Source organism: Carassius gibelio, chromosome B14, assembly GCF_023724105.1.
Source record: "Carassius gibelio isolate Cgi1373 ecotype wild population from Czech Republic chromosome B14, carGib1.2-hapl.c, whole genome shotgun sequence".
NCBI lineage: Eukaryota > Metazoa > Chordata > Actinopteri > Cypriniformes > Cyprinidae > Carassius > Carassius gibelio.
Genome location: NC_068409.1, coordinates 22,828,093 through 22,844,793, shown reverse-complemented (window position 1 = coordinate 22,844,793; position 16,701 = coordinate 22,828,093). Strand labels below are relative to the sequence as shown.

The following is a 16,701-nucleotide window of genomic DNA, read 5'->3' as shown; positions in this document are numbered from 1 at the left end:
TTTTATCAGTGCCACAAATTCAAATTTATCTCCATTAATATGAAAATTATAATCATTTTATTTAAATACCGTCAGCAGTCATTTATAAACTTTAATCAAGCCATCCACGGATCCCGTTTTTTGTTCCTTGTAAAAATGACTCGTGAGCACTCTTTTCTAACATATTGGCACAATGTGTCATAACATGCCGTTTGTTTGTTATACATGGGTGTGTTGATTTTAGAGCTGGGCATGATTTAGGGCACTGTAACTGACATGATGACAGCATGAAAGCAAGTCCTATCTCTCACACAGATATCAGAGCAGACGCACATCTTAACAGCGTTCTGAGAAGCAGCTTTTAGGTTCCCCTTTTATTGTCACAGGCCTTAAGCAAGCTGCTGTCAGTAGCACTGCTGCATGTGAAGGACTCATGCCTGCAGAGGTGCTGTTGCTTGGCAACAGTTCTGTCAGAACCGCAATAAGGTGTGAGTGCGGTTTCTCAAACATCCGCTCACTCGCTCATTCTCTCTCTCTGCGCTTCTTTGTTTGGCTCCTCCAGCTCAAAACAACTTTCAGTATTGTTCCTTATCTTCACAAAAACAGGACAGATGGGTACGATACTGTATATTTGTCATTTGTTTCTTTGCTAGCCGAGGCTCTGGATGGCGTGACCGTACATAAAGAGGAACTGCAGGTTTTGAAAACAATGACCTCATTAAAGTTGTCACTGTGCTTGTACAACAAAATATTGTTCTTATCTAAAGTCATGCACTACATGTTACTGGCAGCTGAAATGTGCTGTAAACACCAGCCTCTTTGGCTCAGATGTTTCATACTCATGACAGGCTCGTATTTGTCTGACATCTTACCACGTGGTGTTTAAAAAACAAACAAAAATAACTCTGGCAACTCACACACACACACAGAAACTTCCTCTATTGTCTCTCCCAGCTGGCTGTAAACTTACACACAAAAACGTCAGTCTTCGCTTTTAGGACACTTTTTTACTTTAACATATTAGTTGCCAGACGCATCATAATCGCTAATGTTATAATAATAATATATGATATATATATATATATATATATATATATATATATGTGTGTGTGTGTGTGTGTGTGTGTGTAAATATATATCATTTTATTAATTTTAATAAAAAATATTTTACTAAAAAAAAAAAAAAAAAAATATATATATATATATATATATATATATATATATTAATATAAAATGTGTATATATATATATATATATATATATATATATATATATATATATATATATATATATATATATATATATTAATATAAAATGTGTATATATATATATATATATATATATATATATATATATATATATATATATAAGTTACATGATTTACAAATGTAAGAATATTTAAATAATCAAATATTCTAAATATTAATAGTCAGAGACTCAATTCACTGTTAATCTCAATAAATAAATAAATAATAATAATAATAATTCCTAATGCTCATATCTGAGCTCCGTTACAAAGTTTCAGGCTGAGAATGCTCAGCATGACTGAATATATAAATAAATGGTAATTAGGTTGTTGTCTTATTTCATCTTTTTCTATCTGGTTTGTTTATTCTTTTATGATATGAACCATTTCAACCAAAACCACCTCTCAAAAAAATAGGTTCCTGTCTAGTCATGTGACTTCCCCCGTTTAGTTCTCCACTCCAGCGATCAGAGAAGAACTTTTCTTCTGCCTCTTCCTCCTCTGTTGGCTTTTGTCTCTCTGTGAGCGGCACCGTGGCAGTAAGACCGACAGTTAGTTCACAGCCCAGAGACACACTGCCACAGCTATAGTCGTGGTCCTCAGGAGAAAATTGACCACCCACTACTGATCAAGATGCTACGACGGAAACCATCCAACGCATCTGAAAAGGAGCAGACCCAGGTGCAAAAGAAGAAGGTAGGAGTTTGTGTATTAATCTGCATGTTCGGCCCAGTTTTGGTCAATTAAAGCAAGAGTAGAATTAATGAAAGTTTCCTTCAAGGGACACAAACACACAGAATATGCTGTTTAGAAAGCAGAAGGTATATTAAACAAATTTCAATGTTCCAGAACACATGTGGTTTATTTGCTAACTGTTCGATCAACAGTACTTGGAGAGGATTTTTTGATCTAGTCCTATTGTAAATTGTCCTGTTTGACTTCAGACCTGTTAGAACTGAAACTCTATGACTGCTCTGGGTAAAATGCATGGCTGTGAAGCAGTTCCTGTAGAGACAGCAGACCATACCACATATCCTGAAACAGCTCATATTTCATCAGAGCAAAGCATCCAAACGCAGCTCCTCAATTCAAAGTGACATTTACGTAGGTCTTCACAGCCCGCTTCACTTCTCAATCAGTGGTTAACTGCTTCTACAGCATTACTCTTATTTTCCATTTGATTCACATCTTGCGTGGAACAGCCAACAGTTTCGATATTTCTCCTCTGTGAAACTGCAGGTGGTTTGTAAATGCATGGAACCTTAGCGAAGCGAGATCTGAAAATCTTGCTGATGTGGGTTAGGGTTACTTTTTGTGTCTTTTATTTTTTTGTAAGGTTATTTTGATGTCTTTTATTAATTTCTTAACCAATGCCTTTCTCATATCCATATCCAGAGCAGAGGATGTAGCATAGTTTTGACATGGATTAACCATGGTGTAAATGAAAATACTTCCACATCATCTCAAATGTTGCAGCTTCCTCTTTGGCCATGCTTTAGATTATGAGTAATCATTTCTGCCGAGATCTGTCAAAAATATATTTCAACATCTCATGATGATGCAGAGTGTTGTCACTGTGTTGGGGGAAACTTATAGGGAAGGTTTGTGCACTGATAGTTTGACAGGAGGTCATTTTACCAGTATTTACCGGCTGAACAATCTCTCTGCAGTTAGTTGTTTTAGCAGATTGCAGTTTGTCGTGTGTTGTCTAGATAGTGCATAGCTCTGCAGGGATTGGCTGCATGTTGACTCTGACATTACCCACTTCCTGTGCTGAAGTAAAGTGGCACAGTGAAAGGTTTTGATAAAAGAAAAACATCAAATTAGAGCGAATATGTACAGCAGCCCACAAAACCCAAACTGAATGACGATCATTAATTAAAAAAAAGTTTCTTAGCCTTGAATGAAACTACTCTGGTTCAAGCCACATGTAATACAATGCAATACATTTAAATTTATTACATTAAATTAAAAATTATTTAAATGCATCTGTTTTCATAATATAAATGAGCATCATGTAAAATGATTTTGCTTTATTAAATAAATCAGCGGTGCACAAACCAGGCCAAAGTTAGCTCATTATGACCTTTGATTTGGCCCACTATACCATAACAGAATAAAAGTGAATTTTTATATATCTGTTAAATGTAATTATAATTTATGTTTAGTCCAATGGCCCTCAATTAAGTTGAGTCTTTGTCCCTTTGTAGTAGAAAGATTTGACTCACACATTGTTTCACAATTACATTGAGAAGTTACATTGACAAAGGGTCACCAAACAGCTTATTTTTTGTGAACAGTTCAATGGTTTTTCCACCACACATGAGTTAAAGCAAGTGTTATCATCAATCTGTTCATCTGAATGCTGGACTTTAATTAGTCTGGGATGAGAACCTGTTCTGTGTTCACAGCTGACTCTGCAAAGGTCCAGCAGCTTCAAAGACTTCATGAAGCCGAAGCCGTCCTCACCCGTAGTGAGCTCTGAGCCTACACTGGATGAAACAGTAAGTGCACTAGTTTGTCAAAGAAATGGTCATTTGCGCACCTCCCAACAGGTTCCAAACATGTACGAGTTATTTGTTTTAGCTGTTGAACACAAAAGAAGATATTTTGAAGAATGTTGGTTACCAAATAGTTGACAGTTGACTGCCAGTGCATGGTAGTAATACTATGGAAGTCATAGGATACCATTTTTCCAGATATCTTCTTTTGGAACGTTTGGAACAACTTGAGGGTGAGTCATGACACAATGCTCAGTTTTGGTGAACTATCCCTGTGACTATAGAGATGAGCTTTCCATCCTCAAGGGCCAACATACTTCTGTCTCATGATTATCAAAATACTGGATAATGGGAAGCTGTGTCGAAAAAACAACTTCAGAGTCACAGTTAATATTAACCCAAACTGCTAGTATGATGCTTAATAACTGTTTCATTTGAAAGCCACACTGTTTTAAAAATATCTAGACAGGATGTCATCCTTTCATGAGCCATCCAAGCAGAGAGCCTGCTTTAGCCTTCTGTCTGCTTTTCAGAGCAGACAATTGTGCTTTATTATGCAGAGCAACTGTGTATATTTATTTGCAAAAACAGATAACTTCATTTTTATTAATTTTCATAAATCAGGCTTTTTTTTATTATGTTTTATTGTGTTTTATTGTGTTTAATTAATTAATAAAAACAACCCAACTCTAGTTTGATTGATATTAATTGGAATGCAGTATAAATATATGATTTTTGAACTTTTTTAAAACAGAGTTATCTGTTAATTTTCATTTATATGCATTGCATTCAAAAGTTTTGGGATCAACAAGATACATTTTATATATTTTAATAAATACTTTTAGCAAGGACATAAAAATTATCTAAAGTGACAGTAAAGACATAATGTTGCAAAATTAATTTCAAATAAATGCTGTTCTGGAAACTTTATAGAATCCTGAAAACAATGCATCACATTTTTTCCCACAAAAATATTATGCAGCACAGCATATTGATAATATATTTTGATAATAATACAAATAAAATACAAAACAATATTAATAATAATTTTACATATGTATTTTGACTAGCATATTAAAATGATGACTGAAGACTGTAGTAATGGCTCCTGAAAATTATATTTAATATATTTTAATTGTAATAATATAGTACAATACTACAATTTTACTCTGTTTTTGAATAACTAATTGCAGCCTTGATGAGGATAAGAGACTTCTTTTAAAACATTTGTAACATTTTACATGTATATATTTTTCTAATGAGACATTGTTTTAACAAACAAATAAATTGATTAAAATATATTTCTAATTAATTAATAATTTAATAAATATTAATACTTTTTTTTTTGGCTGTTAAAACAGTCTCCTGTTCAGTATCGAAAATGTTTAATGGTATGGGATAGGTTTCTGTGCAGAAGTTTAAGTGAAGTGCTGAGGTATAAACACAAAGGTAATGTAACAGTCAGATGTAAAATCCCCTTGACGTAGACAGGTACTTTTGTCTGTGTCTTTGATAACAGCACATGTTGTCCTAAAAGGAAGAGGCTGTTACATTTCTCTCAGAGCTCAGAGAGGAGGAGTCACACTGTGGGTAGAAACAGAAAAACCGCTGTCACAGACTCAACTGGAAATCCTCCCGAGAACAGGGGCCCATAGTTTTAAAACACACTGCTCATAATGAGGTTATGTCACAAACAAATACACGCTGATTCAGCTTGGCCAGGGCAAACCTCTGAACAGAACATGGCATTTAACAGATGGGTTATGAAAAACACTTCAAAGAGTTCTGCAATCAGTCATTAAAAACACAAAGGTTACTTGAGGTAAATCAAGGCAATACATTCTAACAGAAGTCTGTCTCAGTCTCTTTAATGATGGAGCCAGGACAGAACAACATGTCTATGAGGGCCAGCAGTATAGAAACAGTTATTCATTGCCTGTAGACCTTTTTAGACAAGAGGAAGTTTGATGAGTCGAGGGGACAAAATTAGTAGATACTGAGTAAGTGCTCAGTAAAAACAGAATATTTTTTTGTGAAATTTCTTTCAGCAGCTGGAGGGTGCACCACCGGAGGATTCGGGGAAAAGTAACGGGAAACTGGGAAAGAAATGGAGAAATGTCATAACTCGCACAATGACCCGTAAAACTTCCAAGATGGTACAGAAAGCCCTTGCGGAGGAGGGGGTGAGTTAAAACGTACAATAATATCAATAAACACTTATTAACCTTGGTTAATGTTAATTGCTACATAAAATATTGTTTTTATCATTTCAGATGTTTGAGTATTCCGAAATCCATTTTATAAATATGTAATTTAATTGCATTTATAAATTAGCATTAAACTATATTAATAAATGCTGTAAAAGTATGAGTTACTGATACCTAATGCACTGATTAATATAAATTAATTCAACCCTATTGTAAAATGTTACATTTAAAATCCTGTTAAAATATCTCGGTCCCATAAACATTTCTGTAAATGTTTATTATCTTATTTTAGCAGTTTGGTATATTTTATTATAAACTAACGTACCATCAAAAAAATCACTTAATGTAACAGATTAAATTTTTCTGATTTCTAATTGTATTTTATTTATTTCTTTATTTTTCTAAGTAAGCTAACATACTAGCCGCCTGTTTAAGAAATAACATTGAATTTGTCTCCCCCATGTGGATGATATTAGAACATTTTATACAGTCAGCACTCTTTCCAGTAGCTTAATGTTAGGTCACAAAGACATTCATGAGGATTTGAATTAAACTGAACTGTTATTTATATTACGTTTGTTGATTTCAGAATGAGAGTGGGGAGGACGGCTCTATGTCTCCAATGTCTCCAATGTCAAGTGACTGGACGCCAGATCTCACCGGGAACAGAATATCTGTGTGCTCCAACAGCTCAGAGGACACAATGCACAGCCCTCTCACGCGCCAGCTCTCTGGATGTAAGCCAGCTCAGCTCAGCACGATATGAAGCTGAAGTCAGATCATGAGCCTGATTGATTTTTTTCTTCTGATGTGCAGGTGCTGACAGGCAGAGTCTGGACAGTGGCTTCAGCCAGAGAGACAGCATGAGACTGGAGGACAGCAACTACACAGGGCCCTTCTGCGGCAGAGCCCTCGTCCACACTGACTTCACCCCCAGCCCTTATGACATGGAATCCCTCAAACTACAGGTCCGCTTTTTAAAAAGTGCTGTTTTCCCATTGGTCTATTTATGTATTCTTCTCTTTTATTTGTTTAAATTCGTTAAATAAATTTTAAACCAATTTATATTCTATTCATTGTTATTTATGGTATTTTTATATATTTTCATATAGTTATTTCAGTACTTCAAGGTTAAGCTAAATGTAAATGAGAATTTTTTCCTTGGCAGCTCCCTGAAATAATTTCAGTATTTTATTTCAGTTAACATTTATTTTCATATTAAGTAGCCATTTTTAAACTATAATAACCCTGGTATAAAATGTGCTATTGAAATAAAATTTGAGGAATTGTACTGCTGCTCTTTTCCATACAAATTACAAAGACTTTTGACCTGAAGTATTCAAGCAGGAAAGGCCCTGTGAAAGTATCAAAAAGTGGTCCATAAAATCTGTGTGCTATGTAGAAATATGGACATTTTTAAATCCCCAATCGTGAAATAATAACAGCCAGTATATTATTCAGAATTTATTTTTCTATGTTTCACGAAAGACAGTAATGCAAGTGAAGAATTCCAGAATTTTGGATGCAACAAATCCTTTAAAATAAATGAGTGTGCAGCATATGTATTGTATGTAGTGCACTGACGTTTTTGAAAACACACAGAAAGGAGACATCATCCAGATCATTGAGAAGCCACCAGTGGGCACCTGGACTGGTAAACTCAACAACAAAGTGGGCTCTTTTAAATTCATCTACGTCACAATACTACCAGATGAGGAAACACCACCAAAGAGGAAGCGAAGCCGGAGTCAAGGACGCAAGAACAAGCCCAAACCACAAACCTTGGAGGAAGTTCTGGAGAGAATGGGCCTAACTGTAAGTCCCAAGTCACTTTCTCTTTAACACTTGGGCCATTACATCACAGTACAATAGGATCTGCTCTGACTGATTTCATTGTTTGTTTCAGGAGCTGGGATCTCTCCTGTCCATGCACGGCTTCCAGAGTTTGGAGGATTTCAGAGGTCTGAAGGAGTCCCACCTGAACGAACTGAACATTACAGACCCTGAGCAACGTGCGAAGATACTGAAAGCAGCAGAATTGCTTCATGACTGTAAGTCCACTAAAGAGCCATTGAGTCTAGCCTTTTTTCGTATTTGTTTCATTACATATTTATAACTTGCTGTCTGTTTGATGTGCTGACATCCTTTCTGCTCTCCAGCGGAGGACGAATCTGATGCAGAGGAGCAAAAGACTGAAATGCCACGGGACTCGGGTTGTTACGAAAGCACAGAGAACCTGACAAACGGACGCGAAGAGCCCCCGGAGCCAGAGACTGATCCGGACACAGAAACAAAGCTCAATGCAATTCAGGAACAACTGGAGGAGATGAAGGTAGAGGAGAGTCCTGAGAGCCAAACCGAGTGAAGCCACCAGAATGTTCTTTCGATCCTGCTTCTTTGAAACTCTCTCATCCTCTCTGACAGAAAGGATGTTATATCCACGTGCTGGATTCAATTCATGAAAGAGAAAACGTTAAAATGCACAGCCCATATGGAAGCCAGTAGGTCTTCTTAAAAGATGGTATAGAGAACTTGAAGGTACCATCATTTATTCTCGCTGAGACAAAGGTGAAGGTTTTTTGCAAAACAGACAGCATGTGCATGAAGTGATATTCCATGGATTAAACCTATGGCTTAAAATAAGAAGAATGCTGAAACCCCAAATATTGATTTTACTCAGCTTAGGTTCAATATTTAAGCCATCTTTTTCTGGTAAATGTGATGTGTGTGACCTAACTGTGACTCTCTAATATCTGAGAAGTTTCAACATCATCATACGTTTAGCTATGAAGTAGCATTTTATTTACTTCTGTTCGACGGTTTCTGCCGAAATGAATGTACAGGGTAAAACAACTGGTGCGCTCCAAAATGTTTTTTTTTTTTTTTGTCAGACATGAAAGAGGAAAAGCACATTGTTCAGTTTTGTTCTTTTGCTTCTGTTTTGGTTCCTGTTTATGGTAATTTCTGTCATGATATGTTTTCAAAGCCATTGTTGTTTTGATTGTATTCCGTTTTAGCCTTCCGTTTGTCATTTATACTGATGTCTGTACTTTCACCGTTTATTTAGCTAGTTTTGTTTGTGTTTTTTTAAGAAAAAGAAAATTTTGAAACAAAGAGATTGTAATAATACCATATAATTTAATGAACACATACACACACACAAATTCATAAGTAGAAAGTGAAGAGTATGAGGATATACATGATCACAGTGTTATTACCAAGCAAAGTGAACAGAACTCAATTCGTGATGATGTATAATGTGTATGTTATGCATCCTATCCAAATATCTAGAGCGGACCATCTTTTGCTAATATTCCAAACTTATACATTACACTGACTTGGCATTAAAGACTTGGCTTTATTTACTAAATTAGTATATTATGACACATTACATGACTTAAAAAAAGTGGGATTCATTCAGCGCAGTTTTAAGCACATTACCATTTACCTTCGGCCTAGCAAATGAATATTCACATCTTGCATACACACACACACACGTTCCCACCATAGTACTCACAAAAAACCCCATCTGCTATAAATTAAAAATCTGATAGAAGCACATTCTGTTGGTTTCTGAAGAACTACGTTTCCTGCAATAAAGGACTTTTACCCTCAACACATTCTTCAACATCAGTAAAGGAAACAAGAAGCAAACGAATCACTCTCATAACCGTTCCAGCTTATATACTGCTGTGAGTTGGCACTGAACTGGCAACATTATAAAGCTGGCTGTTCCAAATAAATCATACGGCGTTCTTAGTTCACTTCTAAACTTTCCACATAATACTCCCCTGAAACAAATGTGTGGCTGGCTATGAGAATTCATGTAAAAATATACAGTCCATAGGTCCCTGATGTCTGTAGGTCTGTCCATAAAGTGTTCCCTTACAAGTGACCTTCAACATACTACAGTGAAATCAGTAAAGGTGACTACAATACGCATTCGCTGATACACTGGGGCAAGCTCTGCTACCTTAAACACTGTGAAAAGAAAGTGGAAAAAGAAAAACGAGCACAATTTCTTAATTCAATCCAAAAGCATGCTTAAATGACACTGAAGGAGACTTGGTCAACTAAACGTTTCCATGCCTAGACTCAGCAAAGTTCACTTTCAGATGTAAATTCAACTTTCTTTCATTTACTTTGGCCTGGAGTAGTAATATCTGACTCTTAGTGAAAAGGAAAAAAGGAAAGGTTGCTCATATGTCGGGTGGATGTGGAAAGACCTTGTTAAATAAGATAAGCTAAAAATAATAGTCATAAATCAGGCATGTTTTCCAGTTCTTAGAAGGAATTTGCAGCTTCTTATACATTTTTACATTATATACATTTACTCCATGGCTTTTTTTGCATTCTGACGGATCGTTAGCTTTGTCTAAAAATGAAGTTGATTGATTACAGGTATAAGTAGATTTAGGGCATTATGGAGTCCTCTGTAGATGTAATGGTAGAGCATAGATAAGGCACTCTCACACACTTACTGATGCAGATCGGCCTGTACCCACTGACACAAACATCTTACAGCCTCTGCTTTCTACCATCTAGGATGATTGTAAAATCAAGTCGGAGCTTAACTTTCTGTTTTGACATGGAGTTGAATCACATTTATAACTGACTGACTTACTAAGCTGATCCAAATGGCCCCGTCATCAAAATAAAGCAGATTTGTTGGGCCTCAAATGTACGTTTATGGCTAAAGCACTTTTGCTGATAACACTTTGAAAACAAAGAAGTCTAATCCAAAGGGCATTTTGCACAACTACAATAGAAGCTAGTAATGGGTTTTACAGGGCACACAAATGGTTAGGAATAATGGAGGCAGGCTATACAGAAACGGGTAATGACACTGAAAAAACAACCGAACATTTTACGAGGGAAATAATGTCCTCATTACGCTTCAGGGTAGTCCATTCTCATTCCATTCAGTCTGTGGCTTCCCATTTCCCTCATTGTGAGTTTCATCATGCTGTGATTCAGAGAGGAGAGTCTCAAGACCTCCAGATCTCGTCTCGTGTGCTAGCGCAGGATCCAGGCAGAAGGGGTCCCGTTCTGTGAAAGAGTATCAGAAAGCACAGACCACTGCTCTGAACGAGTCATGAGTTTTTCTGTGTGTGTTCCTGTGAGCGAGCACGTTCAGAGGGTTGAGAGAAGTCTGGAGAAGAAGGCTTTCAAAGCTAGTGGGCCGACTCTTTGATGACTGCAGGGGCGACAGCATTAGGGGATGTTGGCGAGGGGGGTTTCTCTTCTTTAGGGGAGCTGGTGCTCTTCTGGGGGTCTGCACCAATGCTTGGCTTGGCTTCATCGGGGGTATGTTCATTGAGAATCAGGGGAGCTGAGGATTTCTGCAGGAAGAATGGGAATGTGTCAGTACTGTCATTCCTAAACGAGGTACATGTACCCAGTGGGTGCTTAGCAGGGTTCAGAGGGAACTTGGAAATATTTCAGTTCAAATTTCAGTCTAATTTGCTTGAGGTGCTTTTTTTCACCCAAATTCAGAAGCATGCTTTGCAAATTTACTTACACAGCTTTTGTGAATATAATCAAAGCTAAATGGTTGTATGACACAGTAGGATTTTTAGAAAGAAATTAAAAGAGACAAAATAAGAATCCAAAAATTTTTAAATAATTTAATCCATTACCAATGTAATCCATAAAAAGTAACTAATTATGTTACAATATACAAAGAGTATACTCTAATTATAGTTTATAAACAAACAACAACAACAACAATATCCTGCAAAATTATTTGCTTTGTTTACATTAGAGTTGCAAGATGAATCTTTTAGGCGAAAAAGATGACCCACGCAATCTTATTCCTGAATGACAATGATTCAGCTATGTCTATCATGACTTTTTCACAGCGCTAGTGTCAGTTGAGCTTGAGAAGCACGTTTTGTTTGCACCCATGTTAATTAATCATTCATGCTGCAGCTGATCCAGAAAGAGCAACACAAACAGTATTTTCAACCACACATCATTATTTCTGTGTTACAGACATTTAAATAACAGAAGTACTTGGATAAATGTTTATAGTGTGGGTATAACACTTATTCTCTCGATAGTAGCGATCAAAACGAAAGTATTTGAACTAGTGTATGTATTGTAAGGCAATATCCTCTTCCGCCACGAGGTGGCGACAAACTGCCCGTTTAAAAAAAGTATTTGTCATTGAGTAATTCATTCAAAAGATTCCAACTGAGAAACAGGTCTCTATGAATTGAGAAGCTGACTCAATTTAATTTTATTCAAATTTATATACAAAAAAAGACTTAAGCAATTAACTTTTCATAACTAGTAAAAAAAAAAATTCTTCTTTAGAATCATGAGAAAATCGTAATCTCCAATTTATAGTCCGATATATAAAAAAAAACATGATTCTCAATTTATGCAGAATTTTGCAGCTCTGGTTTACATGTTTATTGCTGCATTTAACTCATTAAAATAGAAGTTTAATATCATAAAGTACAAGTTAATTTCAAAATGCACATATATTTTGTTCATTTTTTTTTTTCAGTTGAATAAAATACTATTTTTCCCTATACATCTCGTGTCTCATGGGATATATATATATATATATATATATATATATATATATATATATATATATATATACACACACACACACACACATATATATATATATATATATATATAGCAAGGTGGTGGGTTTGATTCCCATGGAACACTTTAGGTAAAAAAATGTTAGCCTGAATGCACTAAGTCACTTTGGATAAAGCGTCTGCTAAATGCATAAACGTTAATGTAAAAAAAAATAATAATAATAAATATATATATAAATATATATATATATATATATATATATATATATATATATATATATATATATATATATATATATATGCACACACACACAGTGGGGCTCGAAACTTTGGGCACCCCTTGCAGAATCTGTGAAAATATGAGTAATTTTCAAAAAAATAAGAGAGATCATACTAAATGCATGTTATTTTTTATTTAGTACTGTCCTGAGTAAGATATTGTGCATAAAAGATATTAACATTTAGTCCACAAGACAAAAAAAAAATGCTGAAATTATTAAAATAACCTCACTCAAAAGTTTGGGAACCCTTGGTTCTTAGTACTGTGTGTGGTCACCTGATGATCCTCGACTGTCTTTCTGTTTTGTGATGGTTGTGCATGAGTCCCTTGAAACAAGATGCATTAAACTTTTGAACACGATGAAGATGGCCAAATTTTTCTTATTTTGTTGAAATATAATTTTTTTCCATTTAGTTCTGCCCTTCGTAAGCAACAGAAGATACTTGTATGTTTCCCGATACACAAATTAAGTACAATTTACCTTGATATTCAAATTCCAAAGTTTTCACCCCCAGCTCTTAATGCATCTTGTTTCCTTCTGGAGCATCAGTGAACGTTTGAACCTTTTTTAATAGTTGTGTTTGAGTCCCTCAAATGTCCTCAGTGTGATAAGATGGATCTCAAAATCATAAAGTCACTGCTGGAAAGGGTTCAAATATGCAAAGATACTGGAAAACTGAAGAATCTGCAGGACTTTAAAGATTTTTCTGAAGAACGCTGCTCAGTTTAACTGTTCAGAACAAACAAGGGACTCATGCACAACCATCACAAAACAGAAAGACAGTCGAGGATCATCAGGTAACAGAACACAGTACTTAAAACCAAGGGTTCCCAAACTTTTGAGTGGGGTTATTTTAATAATTTCAGCATTTTTTTTTGTCTTGTGGACTAAATGTTAATATCTTTTATGCACAATATCTTACTCAGGACAGTACTAAATAAAATATAACATGCATTTAGTATGATCTCTCATATTTTTTGAAAATTACTCATATTTTCACAAATTCTGCAAGGGGTGCCCAAAATTTCGAGCCCCACTGTGTGTATATATATATATATATATATATATATATATATATATATATATATATATATATAAAATCAAATTACATATAAATATCCATGATCCTGTGTATTGCCGATAAATGCATTCATTTACTCCACGTGGATCTTTTTCCAGGCCTTCTAACCCTCTCAGCTCTTAGGGTAATTGATTTAAGATCTTTCTTGCAGACTCACTACTCAACGCACAATAAGGCAGCCAGCTACATTTCAGCCAAATGAACACTCACTCGTTCACACAAACACTCATAAAAAATGTGGTCTTACTGTGGTTTGTGAAACAGGGTTGCTGCTCTTATGGGTGGAAGCAGCAGACGCAGCAGGGGGGGCGGGGCTAGTCGAGTCTTCCAGCATCACCCCTCTTCTGTCCAACACACTAGCAGAAAAGAGAAAGACAGAGTTATATAATCCTGTGATCAGGTGTCACATTTTCCTGACTTACATGTATCAAAAAATCAAACCACACGGCATCTGCAAACCAATGCTGGCGCTTACTTATAAAAGTGAAGCTTTTCATAGTTTGTCATCTTATTCAATGCTATACCACTTTGTGGCACCCCTGTATACAAGCAAAACTACATTAATGTTCCTACCTGGGGTAATTAGGGCCACACAGAACCTCACAGCAGTTCTTGATGATGTTCTTATGGCTATAAGGGTTCTGCACACGGTTCTTTCCAGACCACGAGCCTTTGATCTGTACAGTAGAGATGAAGGTCTTAGAACTTTGAAAATAACCCCAGCATAATGTCAGAACAGCCACTGACTGTTACAATCCGCTTCAGCCTCCAACTCTCTACTGACTCTTCACTGCACTCTGATGTTTCAAGTTATAAAGCATCCGTGCAAATAGGAGCTTGATGAAAAAGAATCTTGTATTTTTTATCTTTTATTTAAATGTGCCTTTTCAATTCTAGCCATTCCATCCCTACGGATTTCATTTGATCTAGTTAAGCACTTCAAGGTTCCTCATCTTAAAAAGACATGCCTGTACGGTTTCATCTACTCCTAGATGGAAATGTATGTATGCATCACAGGCAAATCTGGAGGGGAAAATCATCTAAAGTTTCCAAGTTCCATGTGTGGTGTTCCACTCAAAATTGTTACACCAGCTTTAGGTTTCAGTAAAAAGTTAAGATGTATCTGAATTTGACTGGAAGCTATGACAGTGTCTGCAGGTATTGATACAGAATCCAGTTTAAACTAAATCAAAAGGTAAACGACCATCATGTCACACCATATTTTTTGCAGCAACTGCATCCTTCCTTCTCCCTTCCTCCCTTACTCACTCTCACTATTTTTCACTCCTCATTAACAAGAAAAGAAAGGCCAGAGGGCAAATGTGGCAAAACAACAACAAAAAAAACATCCTAAATTAATCATTAGGGCTATGTGTGAAAGTGCCACAAAACTAAAGATTCTGCAAAACTAAATCAAAGCATTAATTAACTTAAACCGCTGCAGGGAATCCAAACACTACTATATATGCATGTGTTAAGACTTTTTTATTTTTTATAAATGCTTAACCTTAAGATTATTTTCATCAGAGTTTATTTATTATAAATTTTTCTGTGGGGTTTGGGATTTTTGCTAACTTGTTAAAAGAAAAGTTTGAAGGTTTCTGTTTATTAATTTTTTTTTTTAATAAAATGTAGTTAAATTTTATATTATTATTTTTATAGGGTAAAACCTGTTACTAAATTACTGTGACTTTTGCAACTAAATGTAGTTTATTTAAACTGTTAAATCTTAAATATTTGGCAATAGCAAAGATTGGGATACAAATGTCAACTGCTTTTTTATAATTAAAATTAATTTAGTTTATATTTAAACAAAAAATGAGGTTTTATTAAATACATTATAAATGAGGTTTTATTAAATACATTATAAATGAGGTTTTATTAAATAAATATTTTTACTTCAATGACTTTAATACCAATGTCAAACTATGTGTATCTGTTGGACACAGGCAAAATACAAAACCTCCGGAGGTCAAAATCTTTTTTATAATGTCTATAAACATCTGATGCGTTTAAAGCTTCTTTTCATGCAAGTTAATCTTATGTTACATAACAGCTTATCTAACATGCCAAATAGTTACTATAAAACATGGGATTTGTGCCTCTAATACTTTAAAAGCGTAATGGGACATCGATGTGCACCCTGTTCATAAACAGTGGTATAAATACTGTATATACTGTAGATAAAACTCCTGTTCTCTGTGCTTGCTTATCTCCGAGATGGCACTGTTGCCAAGGTAACTGCTGGATCTAGTGTGCTGAAAAGCTCTAGGGCATGTGTTTATCTTTCTAGCCACATCAAGAACCGACAGTAGACTTTGGAACAGAAAGGGAAGAAAAAGACTCACGTCCTCATTGGTGGTCTGGTTGAGGGAGATCAAGTAGGTGTGGAAACCAGTCAATCCTACCACAGACCAGAGCGTGAAAAAACACACCAGAACCTCCAACACAGTGCAATGTGGAGTCAAGGAAACAACATGCTCAAAAAGATCTACAATACACAGTAAACAATGTGTTTAACCTTTGATAAGTCTTTGCTCAGCAATACAACGGGTTTTAGAAAAGAAAATACATAAAATAAATGTTAGAAATCTAGTACACAAACACAGTTTTTATCGTGATACATAATTTACAGCATGACAGGTTTATCAGGAGCTCAGTTTATTTTCAAATCTTCAGGAAGTGGTTCAATAGCCCAGACGAAAGGATATGTTCCGGGAGTTTCTTTAATGGTACTCAGAAACCCGGAGTCCACTGAACCTAGAAAACACACAGGATATATTAATTTACATCATGTATCCATGCATGCAAGCAGTAACTCACAGCATCAGATGTCCCAGCGTCTC

General features: G+C 35.5%; 2 protein-coding genes across 3 annotated transcripts in view; one reads left to right on the top strand and one right to left on the bottom strand.

The window, feature by feature from the left end:
* Nucleotides 1–1,685: 1,685 nt before the first annotated feature.
* sash3 (SAM and SH3 domain containing 3) lies at nt 1,686–9,549 on the top strand. Of its 2 annotated transcripts, none has more exons than XM_052574417.1 (8): nt 1,686–1,921; nt 3,637–3,729; nt 5,778–5,909; nt 6,523–6,670; nt 6,750–6,901; nt 7,536–7,748; nt 7,840–7,984; nt 8,093–9,549. In XM_052574417.1, the coding sequence occupies exons 1-8, from the start codon at nt 1,859–1,861 to the stop codon at nt 8,296–8,298; spliced, it is 1,152 nt and encodes a 383-aa protein (XP_052430377.1). In that variant the 5' UTR covers nt 1,686–1,858; the 3' UTR covers nt 8,299–9,549. The 2 variants fall into 2 exon arrangements, with proteins under 2 accessions (XP_052430377.1, XP_052430376.1); XM_052574416.1 differs by having other exon boundaries at nt 1,688–1,921; nt 5,775–5,909.
* The window catches only part of zdhhc9 (zinc finger DHHC-type palmitoyltransferase 9), a 24,286-nt gene continuing 16,636 nt past the window's right edge, over nt 9,052–16,701 (bottom strand). The window contains exons 5-9 of the mRNA XM_052574415.1: nt 16,569–16,615; nt 16,204–16,308; nt 14,429–14,532; nt 14,103–14,211; nt 9,052–11,275 (exon numbers count right to left, since the gene is read on the bottom strand). Of these exons, the coding sequence (XP_052430375.1) occupies nt 11,108–11,275; nt 14,103–14,211; nt 14,429–14,532; nt 16,204–16,308; nt 16,569–16,615 (533 nt within the window). The 3' untranslated portion in view covers nt 9,052–11,107. The remainder of the gene's footprint in view (nt 11,276–14,102; nt 14,212–14,428; nt 14,533–16,203; nt 16,309–16,568; nt 16,616–16,701) is intronic.

Bases quoted from the DNA above. Each gene is read 5' to 3' on its own strand.
- sash3 (XM_052574416.1), top strand. From the start codon at position 1,859: ATGCTACGACGGAAACCATCCAACGCATCTGAAAAGGAGCAGACCCAG. The intron at 5,910-6,522 runs GTGAGTTAAAAC...TGTTGATTTCAG, and splicing joins AAGCCCTTGCGGAGGAGGGG to AATGAGAGTGGGGAGGACGG. The intron at 6,902-7,535 runs GTCCGCTTTTTA...GAAAACACACAG, and splicing joins TGGAATCCCTCAAACTACAG to AAAGGAGACATCATCCAGAT.